This window comes from Chiloscyllium plagiosum, unplaced genomic scaffold, assembly GCF_037043375.1.
Source record: "Chiloscyllium plagiosum isolate Xiang-an unplaced genomic scaffold, Cpla_swu_hap1 HiC_scaffold_44, whole genome shotgun sequence".
Taxonomy (NCBI): domain Eukaryota; kingdom Metazoa; phylum Chordata; class Chondrichthyes; order Orectolobiformes; family Hemiscylliidae; genus Chiloscyllium; species Chiloscyllium plagiosum.
In genome coordinates this window covers 12,693,856-12,708,753 of record NW_028270182.1, presented here as the reverse complement: position 1 = coordinate 12,708,753, position 14,898 = coordinate 12,693,856, and the positions used below count along the sequence as shown (strand labels likewise).

The following is a 14,898-nucleotide window of genomic DNA, read 5'->3' as shown; positions in this document are numbered from 1 at the left end:
TATCTAACCCTGTGCTGTCCCTGTCCTGGGAGTGTTTGATGGGGGGACAGTGTAGAGGGAGCTTTACTCTGTATCTAACCCTGTGCTGTCCCTGTCCTGGGAGTGTTTGATGGGGGACAGTGTAGAGGGAAAGCTTTACTCTGTATCGAACCCTGTGCTGTCCCTGTCCTGGGAGTGTTTGATGGGGACAGTGTAGAGAGAGCTTTACTCTGTATTTAACCCTGTGCTGTCCCTGTCCTGGGAGTGTTTGATGGGGGGAACAGTGTAGAGGGAGCTTTACTCTGTATCTAACCCCATGCTGTCCCGGTCATGGGAGTGTTTGATGGGGGCACAGTGTAGAGGGAGCTTTACTTTGTATCTAACCCTGTGTTGTCCCTGTCCTGGGAGTGTTTGATGGGGGGACAGTGTAGAGGGAGCTTTACTCTGTATCTAACCCCGTGCTGTCCCTGTCCTGGGATGGGGAGAGAGTGCAGATGGAGCTTTCCTTTCTGTTTAAAAGCATAGAGTGAGCTGTGCTCTGCCTATAACCCTGTGATACTTTGATGATGTTCAGAGACGGTAAATGACCAGGCCTGTTTTTGCGATTTTGCAGGGAGGATTGGTCTATGGTTACTATGGGAGAAATGAGGACTTTGAGACACTGAAGAAGCATAATGTCCCTGTCCAAGGCAACATTGTCATTCTCCGAGTCGGCCGCATTAGCTTTGCTGAGAAGGTTGGTCCTATCAAACTTACTGAAGGCTTTAAGATGATTACATCCAAAAACTAATGGAAACAGAGAATGGGCAAGGAAGGGGGTGCCAGTCACACTGGTTGGGGGAGCAGGCCTGATGGGCTGATTGGTCTCTGTTGCTTATGTGTGTGTTCCAGCAGGATATTCCCTGCGGATCTCTCAAGGTGATGGTCTACATTTTTTTCTGGGTCAGTTTGCTCGAAGGTGGAATGAGTGAGGGAGCCTGGTGAAGGCCTCAGGCTTGAGTTCAGGCGCGAGAGGCTGGAGTGAGAGACTGTACGCAGGCCCCTGCTCTGTCTGAGCTGATCCAGCCCATCACTGATCCCTTCACGCATCAATCAAATAACCCCCTTCCTCAGGACCAGGATTGTCACCCGGTTGATAGACAGGACAGACAACATAATAACACTATCTTCGTATTTTACCTGTATCTAACCCTGTGCTGTCCCTGTCCTGGGGAGTGTTTGATGGGGGGGACAGTGTAGAGGGAGCTTTACTCTGTATCTAACCCCGAGCTGTCCCTGTCCTTGGAGTGTTTGATGGGGGGACAGTGTAGAGGGAGCTTTACTCTGTATCTAACCCTGTGCTGTCCCTGTCCTTGGAGTGTTTGATGGGGGGACAGTGTAGAGAGAGCTTTACCCTGTATCTAACCCTGTGCTGTCCCTGTCCTTGGAGTGTTTGATGGGGGGACAGTGTAGAGGGAGCTTTACCCTGTATCTAACCCTGTGCTGTCCCTGTCCTGGGAGAGTTTGATGGGGGGACAGTGTCGAGGGAGCTTTACCCTGTATCTAACCCTGTGCTGTCCCTGTCCTGGGAGAGTAATTCCTGCTGTAAGGTGACCTGATAGGGTTCTGAAGAAGGCTTTTGTTATGCTTCCCTTCATTGGTTAGTGCATTGAGTATAGGAGTTGGGAAGTCATGTTCCATCTGTCTGGGACATTGGTTAAGCCACACGTAATTCCAGCCTCCCTGCTGTAGGAAAGATGATGTGAAATGGCACAGTGGCTCGGTGGTTAGCGCTACTGCCTTACAGCACCAGGGTCCCAGGTTCAATTCCAGCCTTGGGCGACTGACTGTGTGGAGTTTGCACATTCTCCCCGTGTCTGCGTGGGTTTCCTCCGGGTGTTCCGGTTTCCTCCCACAGTCCAAAGATGTGCAGGTCAGGTGAATTGGCCATTCTAAATTGCCCGTAGTGTTAGGTGAAGGGGTAAATGTAGGGGAATGGGTCTGGGTGGGTTGCCCTTCGGAGGGTCGGTGTGGACTTGTTGGGCCGAAGGGCCTGTTTTCACACTGTAAGTAATCTAATCAATATAAAAGAGACCTAAGGGGCAACCTTTCACACAGAGGGTGGTACGTGTATGGAACGAGCTGCCAGAGGAAGTGGTGGAGGCTGGTACAACTGCAACATGTAAAAGGTGGATGGGGACATGAATAGGAAGGGTTTGGAGGGATATGGGCCAAACGCTGGCAAATGGGACTAGATTGGGTTGGGGTATCTGGTTGGCATGGATGAGTTGGGCCGAAGGGTCTGTTTCCGTGCTGTACACCTCTATGATTGTTGGTGTTCACAGGTAGCCTCAGCTGAGCAGTATGGAGCGACTGGTGTTCTGATCTATCTTGACCCCAGTGACTATCAGCAGGGATTTAGACAACAGGATTTCTACAGCAACAGCTGTCTCTCAGGACATGTAAGTACACACCAGTGAACCCTGGCACCTCCCCACCTTCCAACCCCACCTGGATTGATTTCCAGGTCTCACACACACCCCCTCCCACCCCATCCCCCCACCAAGGAGGTCTTGGTCTTGTGGAGGGGATGGGACCTCGCCGGTATTGTGAAACGATGCAGACTCAACATGTGTTCCCGGGAGCAAAGAAGGTCAAAGAATCGAGATGATGAAAGCTAATAAAGGCACGTTTTGTGGAAGTGTTCAATCTTGCACTCACTGGGTCAACTGACCCACTCCTGCTCCCAGTTCCTATGTTTCTGAAAATAAATTGTGTTGTGGATTCACCAGATCCCTGTTTGCAAAGGTTTAAATTCCAAGGGGAGGTTTCTCACAAACCGGGGTCATATCCCTCTGGTTGAACGGGTTAGATCTTGAGGGGAGTGGTTTGGGTGGATACCAAGAGGAGATGAAAACGAATGGGTGTGCTTTAAGAAGAGGTCTCGCCATCGAAACAGCGATGAGGGGGACTCTTCTTTTTTTTTAATCTATCGGAGGGTCATTCAGGTGAGGAATCCGCTTCTGGGGAAGCTCGGGGAGTTTGGGTCTTGAAACGTCTGGATGGATGAGTTTGGCAGATCGTTGAGTGACAAGGGATTGCACTCAATGGTGGAGCAGGATGAACGGGCAGGAAACACCCTCTCAAAAAAGACATGGAAACCAACCCAGAAGTTGGAAAGGGATTATTCATGAGAAGGAACATTTGAAAAGTGGTGTGGGTTCATGAGCAAATGGAGGAACTTGGATTTCTATATTCGTCCTCAGAATGCGCGGTGGCTCAGTGGTTAGCGCTGCTGCCTCACGGCGCCAGGGACCCGGGTTCGATTCCCATCTCGGGCGACTCTCTGTGTGGAGTTTGCACATTCTCCCCGTGTCTGCGTGGGTTTCCTCCCACAGTCCAAAGATGTGCAGGTCAGGGTGAATTGGCCCGTGCTAAATTGCCCGTAGTGTTCGGTGCATTAGTCAGGGGGGAAATGTAGGGGAATGGGTCTGGGTGGGTTGCTCTACGGAGGGTTGGTGTGGACTGGTTGGGCCGAAGGGCCTGTTTCCACACTGTAGGGAATCTAATCTAAGATCTCAAATCATGTTGTGGCCAATGTGAGGCACTTTCTGAGGCGTAGTGGCCGTGGTCGTTGTTAGGATTCACTGGGCAGTCACCTTTAACTGCAGAAGTATAAATTGTTGTGACCCTAGATAGAGTCATCCAGCAGGGAAACAGACCCTATGCTCCAACCAGTCCATGCCCACCATTCTCCCAAACTAAACTCGTCCCACTTGCCTGCGTTTGACCCATATCCCTCTAAACCTTTCCTATTGATGTACTTATCCAAATGTCTTTAAACCTTGTAACTGTACCCTCATCCAACACTTCCTCAGGAAGTTCATTCCAAACACAAACTCCGCTCTGTGTAAAAACATTGCCCCTTATGTCATTTTTATATCTTTCCCCTCTCACCTTAAAAATATGCTCCCTAGTTTTGAACTCCCCCCCCCCCCCCCCACCCCCCAACCCTAGGGAAAGGACCTTGGCCATTCACCTTATCTATGTCCCTCATGATTTTAGAAACCTCTACAACGTCACCCCTCAGCCTCTGACGCTTTCCAGTGAAAAATATCCCAGCCTTTCCTTACCACGCAATTCCTCCAGCCCCAGTAACATCCTGGCAAATCTTTTCTGAACCCTCTCCAGCTTTAATAGTACCCTTTCGACAGCAGGGAGACCAGAACAGGACACAGCCATCCAAATGTGGCCTCATTCATGTCCTATCCAACCTCAACGTGACATTCCAACCCTGATCTCAAAGATCTGAGCAAGGAAGGCAAGCGTGTTAATCTGCTTCTGAACCACTCTGTCTTCATGTGATGCAAATTTCAAACAATTACAAAGTTTGGCGTTTTACCACATTGGTAGCAGGAAGGAAAGGTTCTCAGGTTGCAGTAATTGTGATGAGGTGAACAAGGAATCTGGCCCTGAGAGAGACAAGAAGGGAAGGAGTGGATTGGTTCGGCCACTTTTTGGAATACTGCGTTCCGTTCCCCTCTCCCTGCTACAGGAAGGACGTTGTGAAACTTGAAAGGGTTCAGAAAAGATTTACAAGGATGTTGCTGGGGTTGGAGGGTTTGAGCTACAGGGAGAGGCTGAACAGGCTGGGGCTGTTTCCCCTGGAGCGTCGGAGGCTGAGGGGTGACTTTATAGAGGTTTACCAAATCATGGATAGGATAAATAGACAAGGGCTTTATCCCTAGGGTAGGGGAGTCCAGAACTAGAGGGCATAGGTTTAGGGTGAGAGGGGAAAGATTTTAAAGGGACCTAAGGGGCAACTTTTTCACACAGAGGGTGGTACGTGTATGGAATGAGCTGCCAGAGGAAGTGGTGAAGGCTGGTACAGTTACAGCATTTAAAAGGCATCTGGATGGGTGTATGATTAGGAAGGGTTTGGAGGGATATGGGCCAAGTGTTGGAAAGGCAGGACTAGGTGAGGTTAGGATATCTGGTCGGCACGGACGTGTTAGACCAAAGGGTCTGTTTCTATATGAACCCGTTCAGAAATAGGGAACCGGAGAGATGGGCTGATGGGCCACTCTGTGCGGTTGCCTGACTTTGTTCTGGCTGGGTCTCCAGGTGAATGGGGAAAGAGGGGTGGGATCCTCAATGTTTTTTTTGAAGAGATCGCTGAGTCACTCCTCCACATCTTGTCTCCCATTAAGGTCCACCTGGGGACAGGAGATCCTTTCACACCCGGCTTCCCTTCCTTCAACCACACACAGTTCCCACCCATCAACTCATCGGCCCTTCCCGGAATTGTGGCACAGCCCATCAGTGCCAACGCCGCCATTCGACTCATGAGGTAAGCACAGGGTCCAGCACACACACACACACACACACACGGACACACGGACACACACACACGGACACACGGACACACACACACGGACACACACACATGGACACACACACACACATACACACACGGACACACACACATGGACACACACACACACACAGATACACACATGGACACACACACACACACAGACACACACACACTCACGGACACACACACAAGGACACACACACATGGACGGACACACACGGACACACACACGGACACACACACACACATGGACACACACACACACACAGACACACACATGGACACACACACACACACAGACACACACACACACACACACACGGACACACACTCACGGACACACACACAAGGACACACACACATGGACGGACACACACGGACACACACATGGACACACACACACGGACACACACACATGGACACATACACATGGACACACACACATGGACACACACGGACACACACACATGGACGGACACACACGGACGGACACACACGGACACACACACATGGACACACACACACGGACACACACACACACACACACACACACACACACGGACACACACACAAGGACACACACACACGGACACACGGACACACACACATGGACACACACACGGACACACACGGACACACACACGGACACACACACATGGACACACACACGGACACACACATGGACACACACACACGGACACACACACGGACACACACACATGGACACACACACGCGGACACACACACACACACACGGACACACACACACGGACACACACACACGGACACACACAGACACACAGGCACTCACACAGGCACTCACACACACACAGACTCACACACAGACACATAGACACACACAGTCACTCACACACACAGACACACACACACAGTCACATACACACAGTCACATACACACAGGCACTCACACACGCACACAGACACACACGGAGACACACAGACACACACATAGGCACTCACACACACAGACACACACACACACAGGCACACACAGGCACTCACACACACACAGGCATTCACACACACACAAACACACAGGCACTCACACACACAGACACAAACACACAGACACACACACAGACACACACAGACACACACAGAGACACTCTCTCATACACACAGACACTCACACACACACACGGACACACATACACAGTCACTCACACAGACAGACAGACACACACACAGAGAAACTCTCTCTTACACACAGACACTCACAGTCACACACACAGAGACACACACACAGTCACACACAAACATACACAGACACACACACACACACACACACAGTCACACACACAGTCACACACAGGCAGTCACACACACACACAGTCACACAGACAGACACACACAGACAGACACACACAGACAGACACACAGTCACACACACACAGTCACACACACACAGTCACACACACAGTCATGCACACACAGACACACACACACAGACACTCTCTCTCACACACACACAGACACTCACACACACACAGACACACAAACACTCACGTACAAACACACACATTTACACACACACAGTCACACACAGGCACTCACACACACACAGGCACTCACACACAGTCACACACACACAGTCACACAGACAGACACACACAGACAGACACAGACACACACACACACACAGACTCACGCACACAGTCACGCACACAGTCATGCACACAGACACACACACAGACACACACTCACAGACACACACTCACAAACACACACAAAGACACACACACTCAGACACACACACACACACACAGGTACTCACACAGACACAGACACACACACAGACACTCACACACAGACACTCTTACACTCTTACACACACACACTCTTACACAGACACACACTCACACAGACACACACTCACACAGACAGACACACACGGATAGACATACACGCAGAGACACTCTTTCACACACACACACAGGCACACACACAGGCACTCACACACAGACACACACACACGGACACACACACACACGGACACACACACACATGGACACTCGCACACACACAAACACACACACACAAACACACACACAAAGACACGCTGACACACACACGCAGACACACACACACGCAGACAGACACACAAACACTCACACAAACACCTACGGACACACAGACAGACAGACACACAAACACTCACGTACAGTCACACACAGACACTCACACACACACAGACACTCACACACACACACACAGTCACTCTCACACACACACACACAGTCACTCTCACACACACACACCGACAATCACACGGACACACACACGCGGACGGACACACACGGACACACACACTCAGACACACACACTCAGACACGCACACTCAGGCACTCACACACAGGCACTCACACATAGGCACACACACACACACACACACACAGACACACACTCAAGACACACACACTCAGACACGCACACAAACACACACGCACACAGACACTCACACTCAGACACACACACACTTGGACACGCACACACACACTCGGACACGCGCACACACGGACACGCACACACACTCAGACACACATACTCAGACACACACAGACACTGACACACACACACGGACACACAAACACACACAGACACAGGCACTCACACACAGTCACACACACAGACACTCACACACACAGACACTCACACACAGACACTCGCACACACGCAGACACTCACAGGCACACACACAGACACTCACACACACTGAGACACACACTCACAGACAAACACACAATCTCACACACAGCCACGCGCACACACAGAAATACACACGGACACACACAGAGATACACACGGACACGGACACACACAGACGGACACACACGGACACACACCGACAATCACACGGACACACACCGACAATCACACGGACACACACACATGGACACACACACACGGACACACACACTCAGACACACACAGGCACTCACACACAGACACGCACACTCAGACACAGGCACTCACACACAGGCACTCACACACAGGCACTCACACACAGGCACTCTCACACACACACACAGACACGCACTCAGACACACACACTCAGACACGCACACAGACACTCACACGCACACAGACACACACACACTTGGACACGCGCACACACACTCGGACACACGCACACACACGGACACGCACACACACTCAGACACACACACTCAGACACACACACACACAGGCATTCACACACACACAAACACACAGGCACTCACACACACAGGCACAAACACACAGACACACACACAGACACACGCACACAGACACACACGCAGACACACACAGACACACACACACAGACAGACCACATACAGGCATACACAGTCACACACACACAGTCACACACACAGTCATGTACACACAGACACACACACACAGACACTCTCTCACACACACACACAGACACTCACACACACACAGACACACAAACACTCACATACAAACACACAGTCACACACACACTGTCACACACAGGCACTCACACACACAGGCACTCACACACAGACACACAGTCATACACACACAGTCACACAGACAGACACACACAGATAGACACACACAGACACATACACACAGACACATACACACAGACACACAGACACACACACACACAGACACACGCACACAGTCACGCACACAGTCATGCACACACAGACACACACAGACACACACTCACAAACACACACAAAGACACACACACTCAGACATACACACAGGCACTCACACAGACACAGACACACACACAGACACTCATACACAGACACTCTTACACACACACACTCTTACACAGACACACACTCAGACATACACACACTCACACAGACAGACACACACAGATAGACACACACACACAGACACTCTCTTTCACACACACACACAGACTCACACACAGGCACTCACACACAGACACTCACACACAGACACACACACAGACGGACACTCACGCACACACGGACACACACACACAAACACACACACACACAAAGACACACAGACACACACACGCAGACACACACACAAGCAGACACACACACAGATACACACACAGACACACAAACACACACAGACACACAGACAGACACACAAACACTCACACACAGACACACACACGCAGACACTCACACACACACAGTCACTCTCACACACACACACACAGTCACTCTCACACACACACACAGACACTCACACATACAGGCACTCACACACACTGAGACACACACAGACTCACACACTCCCAGACACACACAGTCTCACACACAGTCACGCGCACACACAGAGACACACACACACAGACACAGACAATCACACACACAAAGACACACACGGACATACACACAGGCACTCACACACACAGGCACTCACACACACAGGCACTCACACACACACACACACAGACAAACACACAGACACACACACAGACATCACTCACACACACATACACACAGGCACTCACACACACAGACACACACAGGCACTCACACACAGACACGCACGCACACACAGACACTCACACACAGGCACTCACACACAGGCACTCTCACACACAAAGACACACACACACAGACACACACTCAGACACACACACTCAGACACGCATGCACACTCAGACACGCACACAGACACACACACTTGGACACGCACACACACACTCGGACACGCGCGCACACACACTCAGACACACACACACATACGGACGGACACACACACACGGACACACAGACACACACGGACACACACACACATATTCACACACACACAGACACACACATCACTCACACACATACACACACACAGGCACTCACACACAGGCACTCACACAGACACACACACACACACATAGGCACTCATACAGACACACACAGACACACACACACACACACACACACACATTCACACACACAGACAAACAGACACTCACACACAGACATCACTCACACACACACACACAAGCACTCACACACACAGACACACACACAGGCACTCACACACACAAAGACACACACACAGACACACACACACACGGAGACACACACACAGGCACACACTCAGACACGCACACTCAGACGCGCACACAAACACTCACACGCACACAGACACACTCAGACACACACACACCCGGACACGCACACACACATGGACACGCACACACACAAACATGCACACACACTTGGACACGCACACTCAGACACACACACTCAGATACACACACTCAGACACACACAAAAACACACACGGACACACACATACACAGACCCCCACACTCAGACACACACACACTCAGGCACTCACACAGACACACAAACAGACAGACACACACACAGACACACACACAGACACACACACACAAGCACTCACGCAGACACAGACACACACAGACACAGACACACACAGACACACACACACATAGACACACACAGACACACACACACAGACACACACACATAGACACACACACTCAAACACACACACATACAGACACACACAGACACAGACATTCACACACACACAGACACAAACACACTCACACAGACATTTACACACACAGAGTCACACAGACATTCACACACACAGACACACACACAGACATTCACACACACAGACACACTCACACACACAGACAAATAGACAGACAAATACACAGACATCACTCACACACATACAGGCACTCACACACACAGGCACTCACACACACAGACACTCAGACACACACACACAGACACACACACGCAGACACACACACTCACACGCAGACACACACACACGCAGACACAGACACACACGCAGACACACTCATACACACAGACACACAGTCACACACACAGACACAGACACACACACACGGACACACAAACACACACAAACACAGGCACTCACACACAGTCACACACACAGACACTCACACACAGACACTCGCACACACGCAGACACTCACAGGCACACACACAGACACTCACACACACACTGAGACACACACTCACAGACAAACACGCAATCTCACACACAGCCACGCGCACACACAGAGACACACACAGACAATCACACGGACACGGACACACACCGACAATCACACGGACACACACACACGGACACACACACGGACACACACACTCAGACACACACACTCAGACACACACACTCAGACACACACACTCAGACACGCACACACAGCCACTCACACACAGGCACAGACACACACACACTCAGACACACACATACACTCAGACACGCACATAGACACTCAGACAGACACACACACACACACGGACACTCACACACACACACAGACACACACACGGACACTCACACACACACAGACACACACTCAGACATGCACAGACACACACTCAGACATACACACACAGACACGGACACACACACAAACACACACACACAAAGACACACACTCAGACATGCACACAGACACTCACACACATTCAAAGACACACACACACTCAGGCACTCACACAGACACACACACACAGAAACTCACACACACACATACACAAAGACACACACACTCAGACACACACAGACACACACACACAGACACACACTCACACAGACACACACTCACACAGACACACACACTCAAACACACACATACAGAGACACACAAACAGACACACAGACACAGACATTCACACACACAGACACACTCACACAGACACTCACAAACATTCACACACACACAGACACACACACACAGACATTCACACACACACAGACACTCACACAGACACACAGACACTCATACACACAGACACATTCACACACATACACAGACACACACACAGACATCACTCACACACACACACATACACAGAGGCACTCACACACACGCTCACAAAGACACACACACACAGGCACACACACGCAGACACACACACACACACACAGACACAAAGACACGCACACACACAGGCACACACACTCACACCTCTTACACACACACACACTCACTCACAGAGACACACACTCACACACACAGACACACAGACAGACACACACATGCACACACAAGGGGAGGGGTGGTAGTGTGTGTCAGTTTTTAATGGGGGAATAGAAGGATGCGTTTGTGGTGTCACCGCTGGCCGGGATCCATCAGAGGATTTGCCATAGCACCTGGACACATGCAGAAACGTGCACATAGCTCAGAGAGAGAGCGAGTGCCCCCTTTCAGAAATTGTGTGGAAACTCTGAGCATTATCTCAGTATTGTTTACTGAGATACTGTCGAACTTTATAGGAAGGGTTTGGAGGGATATGGGCCAAGTGCTGGCAGGTGGGACTGGATTAGGTTGGGATATCTGGTTGGCGTGGACGGGTTGGACCGAAGGGTCTGTTTCTGTGCTATAAGACCCTGTGACGATACGTAGACTGGCCAGTTGAAGGGGTAATTACAGACAGTCCCAAATGATAGTCTCCAGTGGCCTCCACATCCTGTGGAACAGCCAATGAAGTTCCAGTTCTCACAGCTTGCTCTTTTCTCTGGGATTTGCAGCAAGTTACAGGGTCCTGCGGCACCCCCACTCTGGAAGGGCAGACTCCCTGGCATCTCCTACAAGCTGGGCCCTGACCTGGAGAATCCTGGAGATCAGCTCCAGCTCAGCATCACCAGTCGCATGGTTCCCACGATGATCAACAATATCTTTGGCTCCATCGATGGCTTCTCGGAACCTGGTGAGGATGGCGCTGCGTTCTTGTGACTAACCAGAAGGGTAGGCTGTGGGAGGGACTGAGCAAGGGGTATCCAGCCCCACGCTACCTGCCCCTTACCCAGCCAGCCAAATCCCACCCAACCCACACTCCATCTCCTAACTCTTACCCTGTCCTGTTCACAACTCTGTGCTGCATTTACCCTGAGCCCAACAAAACCTCCAAGTGTTCAATTCTCACCTTCTGTATCTAACCCTGTGACTGTCCCTGTCCTGGGAGTGTTTGTTGGGGGGACAGTGTAGAGACAGCTTTACTCTGTATCTAACCCCATGCTGTCCCTGTCCTGGGATAGGGGGACAGTGTAGAGACAGCTTTACTCTGTATCTAACCCCATGCTGTCCCTGTCCTGGGATAGGGGGACAGTATAGAGGGAGCCTTACTCTGTATCTAACCCCGTGCTGTCCCTGTCCTGGGATAGAGGGACAGTGTAGAGACAGCTTTACTCTGTATCTAACCCCATGCTGTCCCTGTCCTGGGATAGGGGGACAGTGTAGAGGGAGCCTTACTCTGTATCTAACCCCGTGCTGTCCCTGTCCTGGGATAGGGGGACAGTGTAGAGACAGCTTTACTCTGTATCTAACCCCATGCTGTCCCTGTCCTGGGATAGGGGGACAGTGTAGAGGGAGCCTTACTCTGTATCTAACCCCGTGCTGTCCCTGTCCTGGGATAGGGGGACAGTGTAGAGACAGCTTTACTCTGTATCTAACCCCGTGCTGTCCCTGTCCTGGGAGTGTTTGATGGTGACAGTGTAGAGACAGCTTTACTCTGTATCTAACCCCGTGCTGTCCCTGTCCTGGGATAGGGGGACAGTGTAGAGGGAGCTTTACTCTGTATCTAACCCCGTGCGGTTCCTGTCCTGGGATAGGGGGACAGTGTAGAGGGAGCTTTATTCTGTATCTAACCCCGTGCTGTCCCTGTCCTGGGATAGGGGGACAGTGTAGAGGGAGCCTTACTCTGTATCTAACCCCGTGCTGTCCCTGTCCTGGGATAGGGGGACAGTGTAGAGGGAGCTTTACTCTGTATCTAACCCCGTGCTGTCCCTGTCCTGGGAGTGTTTGATGGGGGGACAGTGTAGAGGGAGCTTTACTCTGTGTCTAACCCCAGGCTGTCCTTGTCCTGGGAGTGTTTGATGGGGACAGTGTAGAAGGAGATTTACTCTGTATCTAACCCTGTGCTGATCCTGTCCTGGGATAGGGGGACAGTGTAGAGGGAGCTTTACTCTGTATCTAACCCCGTGCTGTCCCTGTCCTGGGATAGGGGGACAGTGTAGAGGGAGCCTTACTCTGTATCTAACCCCGTGCTGTCCCTGTCCTGGGATAGGGCTCAGTGTAGTGGGAGCTTTACTCTGTATCTAACCCCGTGCTGTCCCTGTCCTGGGAGTGTTTGATGGGGGGACAGTGTAGAGGGAGCTTTACTCTGTGTCTAACCCCAGGCTATCCTTGTCCTGGGAGTGTTTGATGGGGACAGTGTAGAAGGAGCTTTACTCTGTATCTAACCCCGTGCTGTTCCTGTCCTGGGATAGGGGGACAGTGTAGAGGGAGCTTTACTCTGTATCTAACCCTGTGCTGTTCCTGTCCTGGGAGAGGGGGACAGTGTAGAGGGAGCCTTACTTTGTATTTAACCCCGTGCTGTCCCTGTCCTGGGAGTGTTTGATGGGGAGAGTGTAGAGGGAGCTTTACTCTGTATCTAACCCCGTACTGTCCCTATCCTGGGAGTGTTTGATGGGGGGTCAGTGTAGAGGGAGCTTTACTCTGTATCTAACCCCGTGCTGTCTCTGTCTTGGGAGTGTTTGATGGGAGACAGTGTAGAGAGAGCTTTACT

General features: G+C 51.1%; 1 protein-coding gene across 1 annotated transcript in view; it reads left to right on the top strand.

Moving 5' to 3' along the window:
- Positions 1–14,898, top strand: part of tfr2 (transferrin receptor 2) — a 67,917-nt gene that overhangs the window by 29,626 nt on the left and 23,393 nt on the right. Inside the window, exons 7-10 of the mRNA XM_087982912.1 lie at positions 593–715; positions 2,304–2,420; positions 5,169–5,308; positions 12,863–13,041. Of these exons, the coding sequence (XP_087839038.1) occupies positions 593–715; positions 2,304–2,420; positions 5,169–5,308; positions 12,863–13,041 (559 nt within the window). The remainder of the gene's footprint in view (positions 1–592; positions 716–2,303; positions 2,421–5,168; positions 5,309–12,862; positions 13,042–14,898) is intronic.